Source organism: Acomys russatus, chromosome 19 (assembly GCF_903995435.1).
Source record: "Acomys russatus chromosome 19, mAcoRus1.1, whole genome shotgun sequence".
NCBI classification, from domain to species: Eukaryota; Metazoa; Chordata; class Mammalia; order Rodentia; family Muridae; genus Acomys; species Acomys russatus.
The window spans coordinates 58,043,006-58,068,445 of record NC_067155.1 but is presented as its reverse complement, the minus strand read 5'-3'; the positions used below and the strand labels follow the sequence as shown (position 1 = coordinate 58,068,445).

The 25,440-nt window shown below is 51.7% G+C and overlaps 1 protein-coding gene across 1 annotated transcript in view; it reads right to left on the bottom strand.

Moving 5' to 3' along the window:
• The window catches only part of Rnft2 (ring finger protein, transmembrane 2), a 53,254-nt gene that overhangs the window by 24,860 nt on the left and 2,954 nt on the right, over positions 1-25,440 (bottom strand). The window contains exons 3-7 of the mRNA XM_051161622.1: positions 25,054-25,112; positions 19,438-19,907; positions 16,138-16,214; positions 12,346-12,446; positions 8,594-8,747 (exon numbers count right to left, since the gene is read on the bottom strand). Of these exons, the coding sequence (XP_051017579.1) occupies positions 8,594-8,747; positions 12,346-12,446; positions 16,138-16,214; positions 19,438-19,907; positions 25,054-25,112 (861 nt within the window). The remainder of the gene's footprint in view (positions 1-8,593; positions 8,748-12,345; positions 12,447-16,137; positions 16,215-19,437; positions 19,908-25,053; positions 25,113-25,440) is intronic.

Sequence of the window (25,440 nt, the reverse complement as noted above, 5' to 3'; positions counted from 1 at the left end):
CAGCAGGATAGAGGCCTGGCTCTCTGTCTTCGATGTATAATGGGATAAACATGATGGGCTGAGAAGAGCACGTGAGCATTGGGTGAGCATTGGCCAAAGTCCCCAGTGCTAAACAAGGGAGCTATGGGTGAGTGGCCAGTGTCCTCAGTACTAAACAAGGGAGCCACCTCTCTCCTCTCCTGCACCAGCCACATTGGCTCAGGAGCCACATGCAGCTCTTAGCTGTGTAGTCAACACAGATACAATGTCTCCAGGGCCAAGGCTGGACCTCAGTGGCAGAGAGTTGGTCCAGGGTGTGTGATAGTCTGAGCCTACCCCACCACCATTGCCAAAAGCTCTGTAGGGTGTTATCATTTAGAGCATCCCACTAATATGGCAAATGCACTTTTCATTTGGAGATAGCCATGAGCCTATGGGGACAAGGGGTGGAAGATGGTAGCTTAAGAGTGGTGTGTTGGGGGCAGCAGAATTCAGTTACTTCGCCCATAAGTACATACATATGTACGGAGCACAGCTGGGGGCCAGCACAGCTCGAGAATCCAGGGCCAAGAGGCTTTCATTTCAATACAAAGAAGGGCAGCATGGACCAGGCAGTTGCTGAGAGCAGCAGGGGTTGGGATGGATGGTGTCATGTGAATCTAGGTGAGCACCAGCCTCTTCATTAAGGACAGGTGGGCGTGGATGTGAGGGCTGATACCTGTGCTCCCAGAACTCAGAAAGCTGAGGCAGGAGGATGGAGAGCTCCAGACTAGCCTAGACTAACTACATAGTGGGACCCTGTCTCAAGAGGCCAGAAACAAGGGCTGCTCGATGGCTCAGTGGGTAAAAGTGCTTCCTGCTAGAGAGAAAAGTGACCCCTGCAAGCTGTCTTCTGACCTCCAAGTGTACTGCCCCGCCCCCCTCCCCCGTAAATAAATACAACACAAAATTAGAACAAAACAAATCAAATAAACAAAAAGAAACTGCAGAACGGCATAACAGGTGTGCTGGCAGAGGAGTGAGTGAGCGGACCACAGCTGGGAAGGTGTCTTGGTTTTATTCAGTCTACACGGCCCTTCTAGCCAAAAGGCCACAGGGCCGCCAGTGAACAGGACTGTGAGGAAGGGGAGGTGGGCCAGGATTTAACCCTGATAAGTGATTAGGGTGAGGTTTTATTTTCAACTCATAGCAACTACACTGCTTAGGACAGACACTCCTCAGACGTGAGGTCCAGGGGTACCGGAGCTCACACTCCAGTGGAGGCGATGCAGGGTGGGGTGGGGTGGCAGACAATAGATGTGGACAAACTATCTGAGGAAGATGAGTCCATGGTGCCAGCATGGGGCAGTCGGGGAGGCCAAGAGAGGAACCATGGGAAGGCCACAGTTGTGGCAACAGCAGGGTGACACCGCCACAAGCAGAGGGGACAGGAACTATGAAGGGCCTGAGAAACAGAATGCAAAGTCCTCAAGGAAGCTGGGCCACGTAGAGGCAGAGAGTTGGGGTAGAAGCCAGATCTGGCAGGCCCAAGATACACGAGTTGTATATATCATACAAAGTTAATTAATTAATTTGAAGCAGGCAAGTGCTTTACCATGTCACACCCCCAATCTATTATGTTGGCTTATCATGAAAAAACGGCAGCTCAGCTCAGGGCCAGATGTGGTGGCTTATACCCAGAACCCCAGCACTCAAGAGACTGAGGCAGGAGGATTAGAAATTGCCCAGGAACCACAGTCAAACTCTTTCTAAGAAATGAACAAAAGCAAATGGCAGCTCAGGATGCTGGGCCATGGTGACCATTTGGAGTTGAGGTTGAGGATTAGTGGCTGCCATCTTTAACCCAAGGACCCTGACTCACTGAGGGCTACTCTGTGAGAGTTCCTGACAGACCCCCTCATGCTGGGAGCATGAGGGATTGGGGAATTGGTCACAGCAAAGGGATGATTAAGAAGAAGAAGAGAATGAAAACACCCCCCAAGTCCCCAGGCAAGGTGGCTCACTCAGCCACCCGTCAGGCCATCAAGCGGGGCCAAATACCAGAGGCCTCCAATATCATAATTGCAATATTCAGCCAGCCCACTCTCTCAGCGGATGGCATGGAGGCCTGCACAGGAGCATCTGTGCTGAGGGCCATTAGGGGTCCCTGACAGATGTGTCTCCCCGCCACTCGCCCCACCCCAGCTGCAGAGGAACACCCGTGGCTTTCTTTCTCCTAGACAAGGATTGATGAGGATTCTCAAGAGCTCTCAGACAGGCAAGGAGAGGCTGCGGACCTTTTCCCAGCCTGCAATTTATCTTGGGAGGGCCATTCACATCACTTGTTATAGGCTGGATTACGCTCTGACCTGGCACATTAATCTCTCCGAATAAAATAATAATCATCAAGGAAGTAGCTGGACAGTTGCCAAGGAGGCATTAATAACTGTCACCCACACCTCAGAGGTGTGGGAAAGGGGTGTCAGGGCCCACGTCCACCCCCTGGTCCAGCGCGGTGTCCTGTGCAGGAGAGGGAAGACAAGATACTCCGGCCTAGCCTGGGGTGGAGGGGCAGGGATTCTGTATCCACGGACCTGACTCTTCACGAGTTCAGAAGAGCTCACTGAACAAATCTAAGAAACTAAACAGACCGTGTCTGCATTCCTATGCACAAAGGTTCCTATGGCACTACTCACACCAGCCCAGAGGTGTGCAAAGCACCCTAAAGTCCCTCAAAGGACAACTGGCTAAATGAATGGAGTGTCCACATTGAGAGGTGGGCACTAGTCACGGAAAGGAATGGAGCAAGAGCCACGCTGCAGCGAGGTGAGTGCATGCCAGTCAGAGTGTACGTGTGTACGTGTGTACGTGTGTGTGTGTGTGTGTGTGTGTGTGTGTGGTACATGCATATGAGTGTGGGCACTCTGCCAGAGAGAACAGAGAAGGAGCTTGGAGTTATCTTCTATTGCTTTCCCCTTTACTGCCTTGTGACAGGGTCTCTCACTGACCGGGAAACTCGCTGTTTTGGGATCTGCCTGTCTGCTCTCTGCAATGCTGAGGTCACAGGCACCTGCAGCCATGCTTGGCTGTCCTGTGGTATTGGGGTTTGAAGTCAGAAGCCCCTGTCTGCAGACAAGTGCTCTCTCTAACCACTGAGCATCCTCCAATCCCTGGGGGTTTTTGTTTGCTTTGTTTTTTCTTTTGAGTAAGGTCTTACCGTGTTACCGGGCTGGCCCAGAGCTTCTGATCCTCCTGCCTCTGTCTCTTGAGCACTAGGATTGTAGGTGTGTGCAACTGTGCTGGCCCATGCACAATGCAGATGAACTTGGTGAAAAGCTATGATGTGATTCTCTGGGTAGGAACTGCACAGAGGGGGCAAATCCACAGACAAAGGCGGATTAGTGGTTTCTTGGGGCTGGAAGGAAGAGCCTGGAGTGGCTGTTTAATGAACATAGGCTTCCCTCAGGGGTGGTGGGAACGTTCTAGAACTTCACAGGGGTTCTGGTTGCACTGTCACTGTACAAAATGTCACAGAATGACACCCTTTTAAATGATTACTGGTTAACTTTATGTGACTTTTACCTCAAATAAAATATTTTAAAAGTCTAAGATAACTGCCCTTGCCTTAGGAGACCTCTACGTGCAGGAACTGATGAGAGAAGAAGAGCCCTGCTCACGAAGCGCTGAGACATGCCCCCTCTCCCCGGGCTGGCCTGCGGTCACCAGGAGCTCTGCAGTCTTCGCCAAGCTCCTTAGCTCTCTGTGAAGAGCGGTCAAAGCATCGCCCCTCTGATGGGACTGAAGAAGACAGTTTCACGTTAGGGCGCTGTCTGCTTTTTGCTGGAGAGATACCCTGAACGTTACCACACAGCCCAGCCCTGGTACTCTCTCTGTAGAGTTCCTGAACCAACCACCTGCTGGCTCCACTGCCTGGCTCCTGGTGATGGCCTGCGATGCTCGGCCACCATGAGTGCTCTCTGAGTTCCTATGGTTTTCACAGCACAGAAGAGAATGTTACTTTGTGCACTTCTGTTTTCAGGACTGCCTTGCTTAGACATCTGCACAACGTAAGAAAGCTGAGCTGAGGGGGAACCCTAGCTCTTGCTGTCGAAAGTGGAGGAAGTGAGAAGACAGCTGACTAGATCCTCCATTCATCCGTCCATCTGGACACTCATCCACCCTCCCACCTATGCATCCTTCCTTCCTTCTGTCCCTCTTCTCATCCACCTGTCCATCCATCCAGCTCATTCACCCTTCCTTCCATTCATCTACTCAGCTGTCCATCTGTCTTTCTGTCCATCCTCCTACCCATCTTCTCATCTTCCCCTTCATCCATCTGTCCATTCATTAATCCATTCACTCATCTATCCATTCCCCCATCTTCCCCTGACCTCATTCATATACTCACCAACCATGTGCGATCCACCCACCTCTTCCTCCCACTCATCTGCTTCATGCATCCATGTATGTTTATGTATGTATCCATCTCCCCATTCAAACACACACACACACACACACACGCACACACACGCACACACACACACACAGACACGCACACACGCACACACACACGCGCGCGCGCGCACACACACACGCACACACACACGCGCGCACACACACACGCACACACACGCGCGCGCGTGCGCGCGCGCGCACGCACACATACACGCACACACACGCACACGCGCGCACACACACGCACACACACACACGCGCACACACGCACACACACGCACACACGCACACACGCACACACAGACACGCACACACGCACACACACACATACATGCACGCACCATGTGTTTCTGAATGCACAGAGAGGCTGTGGTCCAACACCAAATAAGCTAGCTGCACTCATTCCCTTACAGGGTTTAGCTGTAAGGAGGTGAGAAAAGTGGTGAGATGAACCATCACATTAGTTGTCTGAAAAGGCAGGAACAGAACAAGGGGGTCAGAGAGGAGAGACTGAGAAAGGCCACTCGGTTTCATGGCAGCAAAGTCCCGCGTATAGCAGTGAAACTGTAGGATGCTCAACTTCAGAGTCACGTACGATTACAAAGTGGGCAGAAGTAGATGGTTTCCAGGAGGAAGCAGGAAAACTTGTTCAGGATCATTTCTAGGTTGTGAACATAAGCTCTGAGCTCGTGGACAGCCATGCTCCAACATCCAGAACAGCTAGAAGATGCCCAGTCAACAGGCTTGAAGGAGGTCCCCGGCCCACACCTGGAAACCAGCCTATTGTTTGTCTCAGCCACAGCCATCCTGGGAGAGCTTTGATCAGGTGACCATAGTCCAGAATTCCCTTGCTGGCGCTGAATGGGGGGGGGGGGAGGTACCTAGCATGAAACTCACTCATTGGCTATCCCCTAAGCTACAGAAGGAAAACTTGGTGACCAGATCCCTCTCCCAGACACAAGAACAGGAGAATTCCAAGAAGACAAGGCACATGACAGTGGACACCACAAATGATGGACCATGAGCCTCTGGAAGGCAATTCCTGCCTCTGGTGTCACTCTGTGCTGTCAGCCTTCTGTGTGAAGCAGGTACGCACAGTGCCTCTGTCCGCCCTCAGCAGAGAGCCACTGGGCTCAGACTACAGGGTGAGTCCTGACTGTTCTTTAGCTTCTTTCTGACTGTAGGCCTGGGCAAGTCACTGAACCACCTGTGCCATCACCTCCACATATGTGAGAAGGAAGTGATACTCATGGCAAGACCGAGTATATGACCAGGAAATGCCAAGTGCCCTACAGGTGGTCAATAGCTTAATAGCTGCTCCTGTTAGTAGCCAGAGTAGGTGGGAGAAATGACCTCTGTTGGCCATCTGTTCTCAGAAGTCATTTAGCACCAACCACAAGCTCTGGTAGGGACTTTGCCTCCCAGGCTGACCCTGAAGACTGTGCAGAGCCAGGAGACTCCATCAGGTGCTGAAGTGAGTAAAGGGAGGGGCACTATATCTGCTAACTTCAGCTCCAGCTCCTCCCCAGCCTGCAGTGCTGTGCTCCATGCTCCAGCTCCTCCCCAGTCTGAACTGCTGTGCTCCATGCTTGGGCTCCTCCCAAGCCTGCACTGCTGTGCTCCATACTCAGTCTCCTCCCCAGCCTGCACTGCTGTGCTCCATACTCAGTCTCCTCCCCAGCCTGCAGTGCTGTGCTCCATACTCAGGCTCCTCCCCAGCCTGCACTGCTGTACTCCATGCTTGGGCTCCTCCCCAGCCTGCACTGCTGTGCTCCATACTCAGTCTCCTCCCCAGCCTGCACTGCTGTGCTCCATACTCAGTCTCCTCCCCAGCCTGCACTGCTGTGCTCCATACTCAGTCTCCTCCCCAGCCTGTACTGCTATGCTCCATACTCAGGCTCCTCCCCAGCCTGCAGTGCTGTGTTCCATACTCAGGCTCCTCCCTAGCCTGCACTACTGTGCTCCATGCTTGGGCTCCTCCCCAGCCTGCACTGCTGTGCTCCATGCTTGGCTATGGATGAAGACAAGAGGAGGTTCACATAGGTGAAATACCCTGTACCTGTAGGTGGCTGGTTGAGGCCTGTGTTCCTGTAGGAAGTAGCCTACATTGTCCAAGCAGCTGATGGCTGCAGGCTATTCCTGGTCAAGGCACTTGGCCTCCAGGAGTTGTGCTGTACAGCTCTTGAATTTTCATTCATTGGACCAAAAGAGCTTGGAGAAGACAGGGAAGCCTGGGCCTCCCAGTCCTGGAATACAAAGCTACCATACAGTGCACCTGTACATACTGTACACACAGGCACCTGGCCAGGACTCTGCAACATCAAACATCAGAAAAAGTCCCTGGATTAGAGTGCCATCAAGATTAAGTCATATTGGTGTAGGTGGAGCAACCCAACCAAAAACTAAGGAGCCCAAATGCCTGAAAACCTGCAACTGTTTGCTCACATGAAGACACGCACAAGTGGAAAACTCTACCCTGCCTCCCATGACACACTGCAATGGAAAGCAAGTGTGCCCACATCATCTGATGCCACCTTCTCGCCATGGGGGTGAGACACGGGTGAAGGCTGTGTGCATGCACAGATCCCAGCATTATGAATATGCAGATAGTCTAAGAACTGAAAAAGCTGTAATCCAAGCATGTTGGATGCAAGACCATGAGCTTGTGCCATGAAGCGCTCCGTGTGCAGTTTCCTATGCACCCGGCTGATCCACAGCACTTTCTCTTTCCCAAAAGCAACTGTTCCTACAGGTTAGCATGATTTCCAACAGCAGGCAGGTGAGGAGCTCAGAGGAGTTTGCCATCTGCCCAACAGCACATGGGTAGAGAGGAATCCAGTTGGGACCAGACACAAATGTGCCTGACACTGAAGTCCTTGTGCCTAACCACTGGCCATGCTACTTTTTGGAGTCAGGTTCATGGTGCCTATAGAAACATAGCATGAACCATGGTCATGGTTATTATGGGCTGGGCACATCTGGGGAGGTAGCTCAGGGCTCCTTTATGCCCAGTGGTTCCTCTCCAGAGGAACACAGAGATGTGCTAGGGAACAGATAATATGGCCTCATCCAAGAAAACCTCAACATCTCAGGGTTTGGGCACACCCAAGTCAGCACATGGTGGGGAGAAGAAGGAACCTACTCAAAGATTAACCCCTAGTGGATTGGGTCAGCTGTCACTCAAGACTGATGACCAATTCAACCTGTTGTCCTTGGAGTGAATGATAGTGGCTCAGTCCTCTGGGTTCTAAAGACCATGCCTTAAGAACTCTTCATCCCAAGGCATTTCCCTGCTGCCATTGCAAAGCATCACTGCTCCCACCTCCCCTCCTTGGCCCATGGCAGGCATTACTAATTGATCACAGAGCCCTTCCCCTCTGAGCTCATCACCTTTACAAAAAGAGTTCCTGAAATGTACAGAGTCACAAACTGTCAGTCTCACTGTAGGCTCAATTTTCTTAGCAAATATATTTTATTATGAGCTTATTAGCTGGGAGTATCTCACTTATAACCCGACTAACCTAAACAAGAGGGAAAGAAGATTAAAGAATACAATAATGAAACCCTAAAGCTATCAGTTCAGAGGAGCGATTCTCCTGGCGTAATCAGCAGGATTTCTTCTGTTGGAACCTGGAGCAACCAGAACCCAGAACCTTAGCTGGAGCTAGGAGCCCCGAAGCCTTCCCTCAAGCTGTTCTCTCTAGGAGCATCTCAAAGACAAAACTATCCCAAGTCTCCAAAGGCCACACCTCTTGTTTTTGGCTCACATTTATACCTCTGCTCAGAATTTGTTCAAGGATGTTTTTCAGCTGGTTAACAACCAATCCTTCCCACACAGTAGTTCGAATTCTAAAGGGATAAACATCACCTGCTCTCTCACAAGTCTTTTTCTTATCCCCCACTTGTGATCTAAACAAAAAACATGTTTCTCTCTCCTTCATCTCATCCTTATCTGAGAGATGCAGGACCCAGGTATGTGCACAGGCTTAGTTTCCCTCTATGAAACTCTAGGAAAGCAAGCTTTGAAGAAAATGTACAGAGGGGAGCAGATGCAGGGACATCATGGTGGGCGGTGGGCCTTGCATCAGCTCTACCCAAGTTTTTTCTTCCTTTGGGAGGTGACAGGAGTCCCATGTATGCGCAGTGACAGGGGCCATGGATGGCAGCAGCCATCTCTTACCTTGGACTTGACGGCCAGGATGATCTTGGGCAGGGCCACGATGAGGCACTTGAGGGCGATGGTGATATACTTCAGCAGAAAGTCGGCGATCCCCACGATCCACAGCAGGTCAAAGAAATCCAGCGTCTCCAGGTTGGGCTTCAGGAATATGAGGCTGGGGACGTTCAGAGGACCAAGTCACTCACTTAGACTGGACCTTGGCAGCTTTCCCTCATGCAAATGTCACCAACAGGAAGCACACCAACATTGGCGTCACACCCCTGTGGCCTGCTTCTCCATCTGCTACTGACCTGTTGTGTGACCTTAGACGGGATTCTCAATCTCACTGAGCCTTAGTTCCCTTGAGGGTTAAATGGCAACATCGGGCTGCAGCATCGTAAAGGTGCCCACCAATCAAGTTTATATGTATTCATGTGTGTGCAGGTGTACATGTGTGTACAGATGAGCCTGCACATGTAGGTAGAGGTCAGGGGTCAACTTCAGGCATTCCTCAGAAGCCATCCACCCTTCTTATAGATGCGGGATCATTCACTGACCTGGAACTCGGCAATCAGGCTGGGCTAGCTGGCTAGCAAGCCCAGGGATGGCCCTGCCTCCACCTCCTCAGTGCTAGGGTTCTGGACATCAAACCTAAGTTCCTGAATTTTATGTATAGAGTGCCTCCCCATCCTGCCACCCTCCCCTTCAGCTTCATGTATCCAAAACAGTTTTCATAGAATGGAGGGAAGAGAGGCTGTGTGGAGGGGGAAGCCCTGTGCCCTGTGCCAAGGTCCTTACTTTGTGGATCTTATTAACTCTCCCACCTAAGGGGCTCTGCAGTGAGCATGGCTGAGTTCTGCTTCAGAGATGAAGCTCAAGGTCACAAGGCAGCCATACAAGGGCATCAGGACCAGACAGACTTGAATTCACACCTAGGCTGGCTGAGTTAGCTCAGTATCACCAACAAATCAGGGCTTATGCCCTCCCTCCCTCCTAGCTTAACTGACAGGCTTGGATGAGATCACAGACCCTGTCACTCACTGGTGACAGCGGCAACAGAAACTCTGAGGCCTGCACTGTCATCTATTCCCATTTTACAGATAAGGAAACAGAGACACAGGAAAGTAAAGAAACAAGGTCAAGTCACACAACTGGCAAGGGACAGAGGCAGGTGTGCAGCTGGGCATCCTGGCTGCAAGGGTTGCTGTCAATCACTCCATGCTGCACACTGGACCAACTCAGTGTGCCGCCCTGTGGCACCTGGGCGTGACCAGACACGACATAGGCCCATTGCATGTGTCTGTGCCAGCCAGGTTACACTTCTAAGGTGCAAACCCACTTTTCCTGCACAGGACTGGGCAGGTCACAAACCCGCCTCACCTGTCCATATAACGCTGCAAACATGATGCACTACCTAGGACCGCATTTCGAGTTTCAGGCTCAGTTGCTGTACTTCTTGCACTTCGGGCAGACAGCAGGCAGTTTCTAAACTGGTCCACAGCCCACACTTTGGCTCTGCTCCCCAGCATCCCATTCATAACTTTAACAGCAGTAAAAAACATCCTGTCTCCCTCTGTCATCCCAAGCCTGCTGTATTTACTTCGTTCATCTCAACTCATTGCATCTTCCCAAAGGGTCTATGAAGGATGAAGCAGGTACGAGGATTATTCTGTTCCAAGCTGAGGACACCATGGCACAGAGAGGTGGAGTCACCGGCTCACGCTGCCTCAGCTAGAGTATGGCGCTAGGATTGGAGCCTGGCTGGAGTGCTGGCTTCTTTCCTCTCTTCTTGCTGGGCTGGAGAATCTGGGCCATGGCCAGCACAGCTCCTACCTGCTTCCTCCATCACAGGGGAACTCACAGCACACATGGAGAGCTAGTTTCTAAATGCCCTGGAAACCTAACAGGGCACAGAGGTGTGGGGGGGAGGGCCTGTACTCCAACAGCTTCAGTGGCCATTCCTGGCCTCCAGGGACAAGTCTGAGACACTGACCTCATGCCTGGGCTGGGCTCTCACCCTTTCCTGGGGACCCCAAGCTCACTGGCTGACCTCCACCTCAGGCAGAACATCCTGCTGAGGCATGGCCTTCCTATGTGGCTCAGGCTGGCCTTGAACTCACCATCTCACTCTTTGGCTTCAGCCTCCCTCCCACACCCGTCTGCCCTCGGCTAAGGTTTCCCAGGATGACAGGCATGTGCCTCCATCTCCGTGGCTTTTCTTTGTAGTGTGTCAATGCAAAAGTGCTTCCTCACAGCCAAAAGCCAAATATAAGATTGGCTGTTGGAACCACCCACATACAACTGGAGACTGGTGGCGTCAGGAAGGACAGGGTCTCGACCCCGTGGCCTCTCTGTTGCTCTGTGCTGCCAGTTTGACTCAACCATGGACTGAAGAGGCACTGAGTCTGAGTCCAGGAACATGACGGTGCCTAGAAGACAGCATGAGTGGGGAACCCCCCCCCCCAATTCTGGGAACCCTCACCTCCTCCACGCTTAGCATCTGGACCACAGGACGAGGGCAGAGGATGACACCATACTGATGCTTTGATGGGCTCCCAAGACTGCACTGAAGGCCCCACGCCACCCCAGGCCATAGGCCCATTTTCACAGTGGGGTGGGGGTGGGGTTGTGGTCCAAAACCCAAGTGCCCACCTTGAGTGTCCATCCTGTCCAGAGTCGGACCCTCCTCTTCCCCCACAGAGACCCATCTGAGCACCACCACACAGTGAGAACATTCTGGTGAGGTTCTCTTAACCCTTCGGTTAATTCCCAAACACTTTTTCTAAGATGGAGGCATAGTCATCCCACCCACAGTACCGCGCTTTATCCTTAACAAAGTGTTGCAGTTAAAAGATCCCCGACTCGGGAAGAGATGCTGGGGCATGTGCATTCTTTTCCAGTTGTGGAAAAGCACGAGCAATGGAAAATCTCCCCACGTGTAATTGAACATAAGCACGTTCACACTGTGGCCAGTTCTCACTACCGTCCATGTCTCCTCTCACAAAACCCCAGGGCCCATTAAACAATAAACCATTCTCATGGCACTTTCCCCTCCCCCAGTCCTGCCAACCACCATTCCACTCCCTCTCCCCTCCCTTCTTTGAGACAAGGTTTCACTATGTGGTCCATACTAGCTTCCAACTTGAAATCCTCCTGCCTCAGTATTTTGGACACACAGTCATCCCTTGGCACCCATGAAGGATTTGTCCCAGGGTGTCCCAAAGATGTCTGACTACAAGGACTGTGACCTATGATTTGCAAATAACCTCACACATCCTCACCAGCCAGGTTTAAGAGGACTCTTAATAGCAAATGCTATGTAAATGTCATGTAAATAGTAATACTGCTGTGTAGTTCCGGATTAGCAGCCAGGACAGAGCCCGCATGGATCAGGCCAGACTTAACTGTTTCCTGAGCACTTTGTATCTGCGGTTGTATCTGCGGGAACCCACAGCTACGGGAGGCTGATGGTTCAATAACATTATTACTTAAATTAATTCCACATAGTCCTATTATTCTTTTTCATGTGACAGCTGGAATATGTAAAGTTGCATATCCACTGGTGTCCTGAGTGTATGGGTGAGTGAGTGCTTGTATGTGTGCATGTGCATGCGAGTGTGTGTGCACGAAATGTGTGTGTTACAACAGGTGGAATCTGACCTTCATCAGGGCCCGAGGCTGGCACTGTTGTTCACTATGGCATTCAGCTGTGCACTCCAAGCCCCAGCCAACCCCCTACACCTCCCCCACCCTCACCCCCGACCCCCACTCACCTGCTGTAGAGCTGCTGCGAGCTGAAGGTGTAAAGGACATACAGAGTGTTCCCTGCCAGGAAGACCAGAATCCACAAGATGACCAGAACTGATCTCTTCTCCTGCAGATAAAGTCAAAGTGGGGATGCGGTGAAGCCAAAAGGGCTTGTGGTGGAACATTCTAGAATGTCCCTCAGTGAGTGGAAACTTCACTGTCTCAAAGTTTCGAAGGAAGCAGAGCTGATGGTGAGGGGAAGGGCTGTATTTGCTTGCATTTGACACACACCCATTGACTCCATCCCGGCTAGAGAGAGCCCAATTCTGAACAAGCTACCTAAATGGGTGTAGCTGGTCTTTGCTGCGTTGTGAGTTCTTGTTTTACCATACTTTATTCCCCCACCTCCCCACTCCATTTCACCTCCTATCACTAGATAGAAGAGAAGTAAGGATAGAGAGGAGAGAGAGATCCCTGAATCTAATTCCTTTCTTCTTGTTTGTTTCTTCTTTGAGCATAGCTACTAACAGAACACAAACAACCCCCCTGAATAACCACCAGCCACCCCCACCCCCACTGGGACTCTAGCATTTATGTACCCTCTGAAAAATTCCCAGAATTGCAAATGTCACACAATTGCAGAAACTATCTGCAGCTGTCAAAACCATGCCTCTGCTCGAGCACGAGGCTAATCATAGCCAGCTGCTGCGAAGCTGCCCCATAGCCCTACACCTGGGATTAAAATGAAAATACATTCTTCTAATACTTCTGGTTTGTTTTTTTTTTTTTAAGAAACCAACATTCCAGGACTCTCACTACATACAGATCCACAGCAACAGCTACCCCCAGGGTCCTGAGTATTTATGTGTACATTTAGAATGCCTGGCACGAGTGTCCATTTATAATTGCTGTTAAGAACTGGGCATAAACTGGGCATGATGGCACACACCTACAATCCTAGCACTCAAAGGAGGATCAGAAGTCTAAGATCATCCTCTGTGACATAGCAAGTCTGAGGCCGCCCTGGGCTATGTGAGACTCTGTCTCAGGACTAGCAAAACAGGGCCAGTGAGATGGCTTTGCAGGTACAGGAGCCTGCTGTGGCCTGGGGAATGGAGTTCGATCCCCAGGCCTAACACAGTGGACTAGGACATGTGCCCCCACCCCCAATAAACAAACAAAAACAAACAAAAAAATGCGGTAAAAGTTAAAACAAACCAAACAGACAACAAAGCAGTTCTGTGACTTGTTCAAAGGCACTGCTGTCCTCACTCTGAGATGAAGCTGGGGTTGGGTGTGAAAGCCGGGCAGTGGCAGCCACGCCTCTAATCCCAGCACTGGGGAGGCAGGCAGGCAGATCTCTGTGAGTTTGAGGCCATTCCCCTCCCCACCCCCGCTTTCTCTCTCTCTCTCTCTCTCTCTCTCTCTCTCTCTCTCTCTCTCACACACACACACACACACACACACACACACACACACACACACACAGGGATCTGGGAGGTCCCTGTGCCATTGGCCCTTCAATGTTGCAGGGGCATTTTTTCCTCCTGGCCCCAAGCTTCCAGAATAAAGACTCATTAAATATACATACATACATACATACATACATACATACATACATACATACATACATACATATATATTTTAAACAAATACCTAGGCCATACAGCTAGGCTCTTCTCTGACTGGCTCATAACTTAAAGTAACCCATTTACTAATCTACATTTTGCCATGTGGCTGGTTACCTGTGCTCAGGTGTGATGTGTTCTGTCCTCACATCTTGCCAGCTGAATCTCCCATGCCTGGCTCTCTCCCAGAATCCTCTCTGCCTATTGGATATGTCACCTCCTATTTCCTACCTAAGCTATAGGCCATCAGGTTTATTATTGGCAGGTGTATGTCCATCCAATACGTGAGCTATTCTTTCTACACTCCAAAGGCAGTCTCCTCCTGGCCCAGGGTGGCCACTCTGCTGGAACAGCAGCTCAGGGCTCTCCCACTCACCCAAATGCTCCACACACACCGTCTCAGATCTGACCTGGAATCCTGAGCTTCTGCTGCAATGTACATTTCCAGAGAAGGAGCCAGACAGATCCATCCCAACCCTCCCATCATTCCAGGAGTCATGGTTAAGGACTGAGAAAGCGCCTCCAGGCGCCAGGAGATGGCTCAGTCAAATACTTGCTGTACCAGCGTGAGTTTGATTGCCCAGCACCCATGGAAGAAGCTAGGTGTGGTGTCACGTGTAGCCGCATTGAGGAAGCAGAGACAGAGCCATCTGTGGCACTCACTGGCTGCCTACCTCAGCGGGAGATGCTGTCTCCAGAGATAAGATGGATGGCAATGGAGAAAGGCAGTGCACAAAGCTGATCTCTGGCCTCCACACACACGTGCATATGGATGCACACGTACACGCATACATAGCAGCCACCTCCACCCAACCAACAACTCTTATCACTGAGATTTACCCACTGAGCAGCCCCCTCCCCCTAGTAAATGACAGCTGCCCCCCAGTTCTCCGTCCCTGTCAGAGTGGGATCAGGAAGTTCCCCCACAAAGGTAGGAGGTGAAGGACAAGGAGATGTGTAAGAAGCCAGATTCCTAGGCTTAAGGCTGCTCATGGAGGCCCTGCTCACAGAACAAAAACCACACCTGTACTACGTGGAATCGCTCAGGCTGAGGAAGGAGGGTTGCAGGTTCAAGTCAGCCTGAGCTATGCACAGAGACTGTGTCTCCTCCACACCCCGCTTCAAAACAAGATATGCCTGTGTAGACAAAGTGCCATCTGTATATTCCTATAGCTTGAGCGTCCAGGAGGCTCGTCCACGAATCCAGGCATCCTCCCGGCCCCTACCACCTAAGCCATGGTGATGACACGGCATTGGCGCCGGCCCAGCCCCGAAAGTGCCCCACTATGGGGGTAAGTCACTCTGTAGTTATCAGAAGAAAAGGTTTCATGAAGAAGATGAGAAAGAGGGTCAAGAAGAACATCTGGGTCACCTCCGGCCTGGATCTCACATGCAAAGGGGACCTGGGATGCAAGCGAGCTTTGGGTAGAAGATGAGGGCTACGCAACAGGGCCACCTGCTCTGCAGAAACCAGTTTTGCAAAACAGCTCAGGTCAGCCTTTCCTGTCAGGCCAGGCTACCACGTTCAGCCCCTTCTGTGCTTCATTTCATTGGATCACCTGGATGGGTCTGAACTGGTAGAGTGCCTTCTTAGGACGGGTGGTGTTCTGATGAAGCCCCTGCAAGCTGAGGATAATCAGTGATCATACCCTGAACACAGCCAGTCAGCTGAGCAGCCTTGCTGAGTAGCCCAGCATGCAGCATATGTTGGCTGCCACCCCTCTAGGCTGAGGGAGGCGGGGCTGGAACTCCTGGCCCTCAGATATTACTTTCCTGTTCATCCTCCTAAGTCCTGGGACTAAAGGTGCAGCCACTGAATCCAGCTCCAGTCAGCGTCAGATGAGTGTGTGGTTTGTCACTGTCATAAAGGTGAGATAGCGTAACCCAAGGTCTCCTAAATCAGGGAGCAATGGAATCCCATTTCTACAGGAAAGCCTGTGGGTAACAGCTCCAAGGCACCTACTGTGAGCCCGAAAGTGAGTAGATTTTTTAAATATTGTGTCTATGTGTGAGAAAGGTATGTGAATTCATAACTGCACGTGTGCATATGCCACAGTGTGTATGTGGAGGTCAAAGGACAGCGCAGGCTGTAGGTCCTCACCTTCCAATCTGTTTGCTATTCTCACTTTGGCCTAAACAGACCCGTGTCCGGTCTCAAGTCAACCACTCTCGCAGCCACAGGTGACTCACCTTCAAGGACACCTGCTCCCGGAGGGTGGAGTTTGCGTAGGCAAAGGTGCTGGCCATCCCGATGCACACAGCAATGCCTGTGGGAAGAGCAGAGCAGGGTGATGGGGGTGGGGGGATAGGGGGGTAGGGGGGTTAAGGGGGCTGGAGGGGGGGCATGCTGTATTCCACGCACTCAGACCTCTCCAGCCCAGCACAGGACCCCAAGCTATGCTGGAAAATAACATTCACCATGTTCCCGGAGTTGCAAGCTATGAACTGAAGGGAGAAAGACCAACTTCTGGGGATTAGACCTCCAGGCACATCAGCAAGGATGCAGGGCCACTCACATCTGGACGGAGTTTACATGGGTCAGAGAGAGGGCTGTGTGGTGTGGCCAGATCAGAGCTCAAATTCCAGCTCTGTGATTTCTGCTGTGTGAGTGCAGGCAAGTTGCTGTCCGTCTCTGAGCCCCAGTACCCTCACCAGTGTGATGGACAGACAGACAGCTAACAGCACCTAGCTAACAGTGGGGCAGGGCACACAGGCTGTAAGCCCCAGCTGCGACTCTGGGGAGCATTGCCCTGTCCACTCTAAAATGAGCCTGGAGTTATTTGTAATAGGGACACAGGAGACCACGAGGAATCAGAACAATATGCTGGGGGAGAAGAGGAAAACCTCTGCTGTCAGGGAGAGGACCGGGCAGTAGGGAGAATGCGGCCCAACTGGATCCCACCACTGCCCTCTGACAAGCTGCAGCCTGGGCTCGCTCCTCCAGTGCAGTGACTTCCAGTCCTGCTGTTACTTCAAACAGGACTGAAATGTGGCTGGCATCGGACTGTTGTACACTAGGACTCTTAGAGATTGGCTGCACAGAAATGTTTCAGAATGGTAAACCTTGCTGGTGAGCTGGCTCAGCTGGTAAAGGGGCTTGCAGCCAAGCCTGAAAACTTGAGTTCGATTCCTGGGACCCACACTATAGAAGGACAGAAAGAACTCCCAAAGTGTCCTCTGGCCTCCACATAGGTGCCATTGTACATGTTTGTGTACACATACACATACACTAAATAAACAAGTGTAAATTAAAAACAACCACACAGCACAGCGAAGCTGGGCATAGCGGTGCACACCTGTCACACCTGTGATCTCAGCACAGAAGACGCTGAGGCAGGAGGACACCAAGTTTGATGTCTGCTGAGCTGCAAAGGAAGACTGTCTCAAACAAAGTGATAAAGAATCAAAGAAAGAATGACTACACGGAAGAATAACTTAGCTCCAGGGCCGGGCACGGTGGCACATGCCTGTCATTCTACAACTGGGGAGGCAGGAGGATTGCTGCAAGGTCAAGGTGAGCCTCGGCTACAAACTGACACAGTTATACCGACAGCCAAAGCTACAGAGGAGACCTTGTCTTAAAAAATAAATAAAACAAAAAACCCTTAGACATAAGTTTGGCAGAACTCATGGTGAGACTTGAGGACATGCTGGCACCCACACTTAGGAACAGAAGGAAGGGGAGTGACACTGGGGGCTCCAGCAAGGAAGGGGGTAATAGAGTTGGCTGGAACTCCCCAGAGAGGGAAAAATACAAATCAAGAGATGGCCTCATCTTGAGAGTTTCTTTTTTGTTGTTTGTTTTTTAACTATTATTGTGTGTGAGTCTCTGAGCATGAGGCCCCATATGCTACAGTGTGTGTGTGTGTGTGTGTGTGTGTGTGCGTGCGCGCACGTGCGTGTGTGTCTCTCTGTGTGTGTGTGTGTGTGTGTGTGCGCGTGTGCATGCGTGTGTGTGCGCGCGCACGTGCGTGTGTCTCTCTCTGTGTGTGTGTGTGTAGGTCAGGAGAACCTTCAGCAGTTCTTCCCCAGAACCACGGGTGCTGGGATGGAACTCAGCAAATCAGGCTTGCAAGGCAAGCACCTTTATGCACTGAGCCACCTTGCTGGCTCTTGAGATTGTCTTGTAATGGAAGAAGTAACTGAGGCATGGTCTGTAAGTGCTGCTGGCCAGAGCGGCATCATCCACACTACAGAGACCAACATGAAATGGTGGGTGTGTGCTAGGTACTTGGCTAAGTACTACATGGCAGATACTCTGTCATACTGAGTACCTGCTTTGTGCCAGGCTCTGTCTGGTGGGCGCGTGTGCATGTGTATGTGCGTGTGCGTGTGTGCGTGTGTGATGGTACTTGAGTGGGTTCTTTCCTACTACGTGGGGACTGAACTCAGGTCATCAGGGTTGGTCCCAAGTGCCTTTCCCTGCTGAGCCATCTTGCCAGCTCTGGTTATGTGAACGTGTGGAGGCAGAGGACATAAATACAGCCACACACGTGCAGAGCACTTCTCTATATGATAGACATGACTTCAAATAGAACCTCACCATGATTCAGTAAAGGACCGTCACCCCTCGGCATCTGTGGGGAGTGTCCTGACAACCCTTAGAACATCCAAATCTGTGGCTGCTTCAGTTTGAACAGGGAATGAATGGCACAGTATTTGCAGAGAGCCCACAAGCACCCTTTCTAGGGTGAATCACCTCTGAATGCACAGCGTGACAGAAACACCTTATACTGCGCCGTGGATGGGGCGATGGTCAGCCAAGCTCAATACTGACACCCACTTCCACCCGACTGTTGTGTGATCACCTGTACACGCATGTGTGGACACGCACCCGGAAGCCACACATGGGCATCAGGTGTCTTCCTCCATCACACTCCACCTTATTTTGGGAGACAGGGTCTCTCACTGACCGTGGCCAGGGAGCTACAGAGACCCTCTGTCTCTGCCTTTCCGTGCTGGGATGGCAGGTGTGCGCCCAGCCGTTCACACAGTGATTTACACTGGTACTAGAGACTGAACACGAGTCCCCGTGCTTATGGGCAGGCACTTTACCCCCGTGAGCTGCCCCAGCCCTCCCTTGAATGTCCCACGTGTAGCTGGCTGGATCTGTAGATGCAGAATTGTGGACTGAGGAACAGCTGTCTATATTTAACCCCTATCTGAAGACAGAGGAACTGAGGCAGAGAGCTAATAACAGCCCAGTGTCACACAGCTATGGAAGGCAGGAACTATGCTTCAGATTCCAGAAGCCTGACGCTCTGCTCTCTCCTTCCTGCTGAAAGAAGTCTCTATCTCAATTGCACTGGATGGAGGAGAAAACCGAGGGTCAGAGATACCAGGTCACTTGTTCAAGATCATTTGATTAGGCTGGTATTTGAACCCAGGTCTGACTCAGAACACCGTGTACTCGAGCACAGTGCACTCGGCACCGTGCACTCTGTGAACGCCCAACCCTTCCCTGGCACTGCACGGCCCCCTGGGACTCACCCAGCTTGTGCTGGAAGCACAGTTTGGCCAGCAGGATGAGGATAAAGGGCAGTCCTTTCTGAAGCCAACAGATCACAGCTTTCAGCTCGGACAGGGCGGGCGCTGGAGTTCCTGGCTGCTCGTCTACTCCTTCCTCTGAGTGGCCGCGGTGGTCACCACCCACGTGCTGCAGTAGGGAGCCCCCGCGGTGGGCACCATGGTGGAAGTGGTGGTGGGCCTGGCGGTGGTGGTAGGTGCTTCCTTCAGTGCTGCGGCTTCCGGCCTCATCCCTGGTGGCTGGCATTGGTATGAATACGTCCCCACCACTTGCTGTGGAACCCAGCACCAGGCCTGCTGGGAAGGGGTTGGCAGGCAGGCCACCTGCCAGGCCTGAGAAGAGTGCCGGAGGGGAGGCTGTCTCTGCCTTCAGGCTCTCAAATACACCGCCCTCATCGACGCTGGCCTCAGGGCTGAGCGCCTGGCTGCGGCTTCTGTAGGACAAGATGGCAGACAAAGCTCACATCAGACCTAGCTCACACCACAGACCAATCCCTGTGCTGGGAGCGTGCAGATTTAACTCCATGGTATCTAGAGGGAAGGGCGGGGGTGGGGGTGGGAGTGGGGTCAGTGGCTAGGGGGTGGCGTGGGTGGTCTGTACAATTAGAACTGGTTGAGGCCATCAAGTATAGACCCCAAGATTGAATCCTGGGAGCTTTGTGGGAGGAGGGAGTGAACCAGGAAAAACCCACAACCAGATGCATCATGAACATCTGATACTATAAGTGAAACAAACCTCATTTCTTTATAACTGCACCCAGCCTGTAGCGGTCTGTATTTGCAACAGAAAAAAAACCAGATTAACAGATATGAGACAGAAAACTAGCACCCTTGTGGGATGGTGGGTACAAAATACCAACGTTGATGACCTAACTACGTCTCCCCTCAAAATGCTGGGTGTAGTCTTAAGTCCGCAAACCTCAGAATATGACCCTGTTTAAGGGCAGGGTCTTTAAATAGTGGGTCCCAACCCAGCATGGCAGATGTCCCTGTGGGAGAGCAGGTCAAGAAGAGAGACTCCAGACAGCGGACAATGCACCTTACAGCATCCAGCACCACAAGACGGCAAGTGTCTGTGGGTGAAGCCAACAGTGGCACCAGCTCCAGCAGGCTTGTCACCCTAGCACTTGGGAGGCTGAGACAGGCGGGACCTAACTTCAAGGTCAGGCTGGGAAACTTAGTGAGACTCTGTCATAAGAGAATGGGAAGGAAGCTGGGAGTTGTTGCTCAGTAGGAAGGCTTGGGGTCCTGTCTGTTACTTTGATCGACACATGAAATCCTACCAGCCTGTTATGTGTACAAAATATCCCCATTTCACAGATAAACCAACAGAGGCACACACAGATGCAAGCAGTTGGTCACAGGTGAGTGGCTGGTGAGGGATACGAAGCAAGGACTTGGCCCCAGGTGGACCAGCTCTACAGTCTACACTATTTATTTTGGAGGCGCGTCTATCCTAGACTGGCCTCAAACTTACTATGTAGCTGAGACTAGCCTTGAACTCCCAATTCTCCTGCCTCCAACTCCCAAGTTGTGAGATCACGGGTGTGTGCCACAAGGTTTATACAGCACTGGGGATTGAACGCAGGGCTTTCTAAGTGCAAGGCGAACACTATACCCACTGAACCACACCCCAGCATTGGGCTCTGGCTTTCATACGCACTCCACTCCCCATAAAAGCTGCTCTTGGACTTGACCTTGTGCCATCCAGCCTTTACTGCCTTCTGCCCTAACACACACACACACACACACACACACACACGGGCTCCCAGTCTATATTTCTAGGAGACTCTTGAGTTCTAGGAACAGGTTCCAAGGACATTCTCATCTTTCAGATAGAAACTGGGGTTCCAGATTGCACCCTAAACTCCAATCTCACAGTAGACTTCTCACCTCTCCTCTCAGACTACCATGGGCACAAGGCTGTCCCTAGCTCTGCCTCACCCCATTTCTGTCACCTGCATTTCTCCATCAGATGCCAGCTATCACATCTCTCCTGGATGGAAAGACGGGTGGCCACCTCTCACTAATCCCAGCTCCTGCCTGCAGGGGACTGATCTCAGTGGTCAGTGTACAGCCCACCTTTCTCTAGAGCCCCAAGACCCTCAATCCTAGTGTGTGCTGTCATCACTGTGGGGAGCCCAGGAAAGCTGCAAGTGGTCTAGACCCATCAAAGACCAAGTGCACCAAAATCTTGAGGGGGCCTGTACCTCGACTTCTCAACCCTCCCCGGAGATTCTAGCATGCAGTGAGAGGGACAAACGACTGCTTGCTCCCTTCTGTACCTCTCCAGAAAGCACAATGCCTCTCGCAAAGAGCATGCTCAATCAATGCTGTTTGAAGGAATGAGGGATTAGTCTGGTTCCAAAATGACCAGCAATTAACTGAGTACATCTTAGGGGCCAGCTGGATGGATGAGTGGGTAGGAGAGCTTGCTGCAAAGCCTAGGTTCAAATCCCGGGACCTACACGGTGAAAGGAAAGAACTGACTCCTGCAAGTTGCCCAGTACACACAGATAAATGGAATTATTTAGAGCATTTGTTCGATCCTGGTATTTACAAAGCTCATTTGATCGTGGAATTGTTTTTCCTGTGGAAAGACCTATTAACGCTGTACAGGACACTGAGACACAGGGCAAGGGGCCGGTTGGTCTGGGTAATGTCAGAGTTGTTTCCTTCACAAACCGGACTTCATGGTACACTGTCCTCAGCCTGGCACAGCTCTAAGATGGCTGCCTCATCACTCTCCCCACTAGGCCCCATCCCTGGAGGCTCCAAAGCCCAGGAATTGTGTAGCCTCCTCCCTTGGGCTCTGGATAAAAATACTGATGATATTAGTGGCAACAGCAACAAACACCATGGCTATGTGTCTCAGAGGAATTGAGCTTTCTCTGCATTTCAAGATCTTGGCTCAGAAAGCACACATCCTGCCAGGTGCCCAGGCCTGTGTGGATGACCCTGCCATCCTCGGGGACTCTGGAAAGCCTCCCTCGGAGCCCAGGCCTGTATGGATGACCCTGCCATCCTCGGGGACTCTGGAAAGCCTCCCTCAGAGCCCAGGCCTGTGTGGATGACCCTACTATCCTCGGGGACTCTGGAAAGCCTCCCCTGATGCCTGAGCTCACTTGAGTTCCTGAGGCTCCGGGGAACTTAGCACAACCAGGGAAAGCTCAACCCACCAAGGACCTTTTTTTTTTCCCCCAGTTGGCCTCCCTCTTCTCAGGCCCTCTCCTGTATCCAGCCGAGACTGTAGCCTAAATGAGGAAGAGTATTCTTTGGGGAGTCAGAGGCTACACCTCAAACGTAGCTACTTCAGGGCAATAGCTCACACATCCCAGGGGAACGGATCCACTTAAATCTGAGAAGGCAAAATATGGCGTCTGAAAGGCAAATGAGATGGATTCACAGGTATTGGTGTCTGCAGACAACACTGACAAGCTGAGTTTGATACTCGGGACTCACACAGCGGAAAGAAAGAACTGACTCCCACAAGCTGACCTACACACATGCCAAGACACAGGCACCCTGCCCAAATAAATAATGTAACTAGTAATTATAGTGCATGGGCAGCTCGGGCTTCCTGTGGGTCTCCTAGTAAGGGGAGAGGGGCTGTCTCTGACATGGACTCTGTTGCTTGCTTTTTGATCATTTCTTCCTGGCAGGGCTGTCTTGCCTGGCCACAGGGGAAGAGGATGTGCTAAGTTCTGATGTGACTTGTACTGGGGTGGGTTGGGGGGGTTCCTCTTTTCTGAGGAATGGGGGAGGTGAGATAGGGGGAAGAGAGAGGGAGGGTGGGATCAAGAGGAGAGGAGGGAGGGGGCTAAGATCAGGATGTAAAGTGAATAAATAAATTAATTAAAAATATTAGAATGCAAATTTTGGTTGAAACAAATGGACCAAAGGTCAAATCTCGGCACTGCCACTTCCTAGCTGTGTGACTTTGTTAGTGGTCTTGCCCTCTCTGAATTTCATTCCCTCATCTGCAGGTGGCTCTAAGGGAGGCATGGAGTATGCCCTCCATGCATGGCGGATAGTATTTTTTTTTTCTGCTATGGTTTCTGGCCACAAGGATGTCCGGGTTCACTTCAGAGAAGAGCTGTCTTCAGCTCAGAAGATGCTTCATGCTCACAAAGACACAGCCCTTCACCCATCAGTATCTCTGACATCACCTGTATCACCTTTCTGCAGCTGTAGAGACAAACCTGGAGGTGTTGCTTCCTGCCAAAGGCACCGCAGTGGGCACATCTGCCTGCTATATGTGACTATGACAAAAAGCCTGAGACTGGATACTGGTATACAACACCATCCTTTGGGAATGACGTGGCTGCTACCTTCCTGAAATCAGAACAGCTGTACACACTCCTCACAAGGTTGAGACTCACAGAGGGAGAAAGGGGGAGGCCATCAGACACCCTCAACCCCTTCCCTGACTCCTGTGCCCCCACAGCTGCATGTGGAGGAGCTAGAGTATGCCGGCGTTGGAAGGTTCCCTGAAGAGTGGACTTCAGGGTGAGCCTTACCCCTGCTGGGCTGGCTTCTTGGTGGCACAGCTGTCTATGAATTCCTCATGCTTCTGAAAATGACCCCAGTAAGCTCACTGGCTCACATAGCAAGCAGACAGCCACCCAGGAACCAGGAAGCAGCTCTCAGCAGGCACACAGCTGCCAGCTCCCTGGCCTTGGACTTCCCAGACCCCGTTCTGGTGAATGGCAGATGCTTGAGAGGTGGGCTGGACCCTGTGGGGCGTGCTGAGTCAGTCAGCGGACGATACCAGGCGTCTCTATAAATGACAACCTGGAAGGAAGGACCACTGCTCTGAGTCACATGGATCCATGGGGAGGCATCTCACAGGGTTTGAGAACTGTCGTAGCAGCTGCCCTGGGTCAGTATCCACTTTGGGGCTGTGGTTTAGGTGCAAGGTGCATGTCCCTCAAGTTTAGTAAAGGCAGGGATGGTGAGATGTGCTATTAGGAGGGGCTGTGGGCCTTTAAGAGGTGGAGCTTAGTGGGCGGTCCTTAGGTCCTTGAGGGTGTGCATTGCATGTGAAGGAGCAAAGTCTGAGTAGAGCATAGCTCTCCACTGTATCTCTTGAGGCAGGGTCTCTCACTGAGCCCAGAGAAGCCTCCCTGTCTCTGCCTCCCAGGTATTGGTATGACAGGTGACCGCTAAACCTGCCCAGTGTTTATGGGGTTCTAGGAATCTAAAGTTTGGTCCTCAGGCTTGCCTGGCAAGCACCTTATCCCCTGAGGCTTCTACCTGGTCCTCTCTGCTATGTTTGAGAAGTAGATCCATCCCACCACACATGCAGCCACCGCCGCCATGCATGCCACTAAGTGATGAGGTCAAACTGTGGCCACTGAGCCAGCCTTGCTCTCTTGGCCTCCAAGAATGTGAGCTACATGAACCTCTTCCCTTTATAAAGCCGGCTGCCACGGGTGTGGCCTTATAGGAACGCCAAGCTGGCAAATACACCGCGGGGCAATTCTCTGTTGGGTCTGTTTTCTACCTCCAACAACCGACATTGAGAGGCGGTCGCCTAGGGTCGCCATGTGGGAGGAAATTGGGACAGGGGACTCTTACCTCTCAGGTGGAATATTGTCCGTGTTGCTGCTGTGGCGTCTCTGCATTTTCCTTAGGACCTGAAAGCCAACACGTGTGTGAGCCACAGACCCTGACACACCCCTCTGCCTGTTGCCATGGTAACTGTACGTAAGTACCATTCCTACATTACACGGCTAAGGCTCCCTGACAAGTTCCAAACTACATTTCTATAATTTCTGCCACACAATTCTCGGTTGAGTATTATATCTCAGAGGGGAGAGAGTGATCACCCCCATCTCACAGTGAGGATACCGGGGGGGGGGGGCAGGGAGGGCCACAGCTGGAGGTGGTTCCTGTGCAAAAGGAGAAGGCAACAAATGGGGCCGCAGACAGGTTCAAGATGGGGTGCCGTGAGCAGCAGCAGAC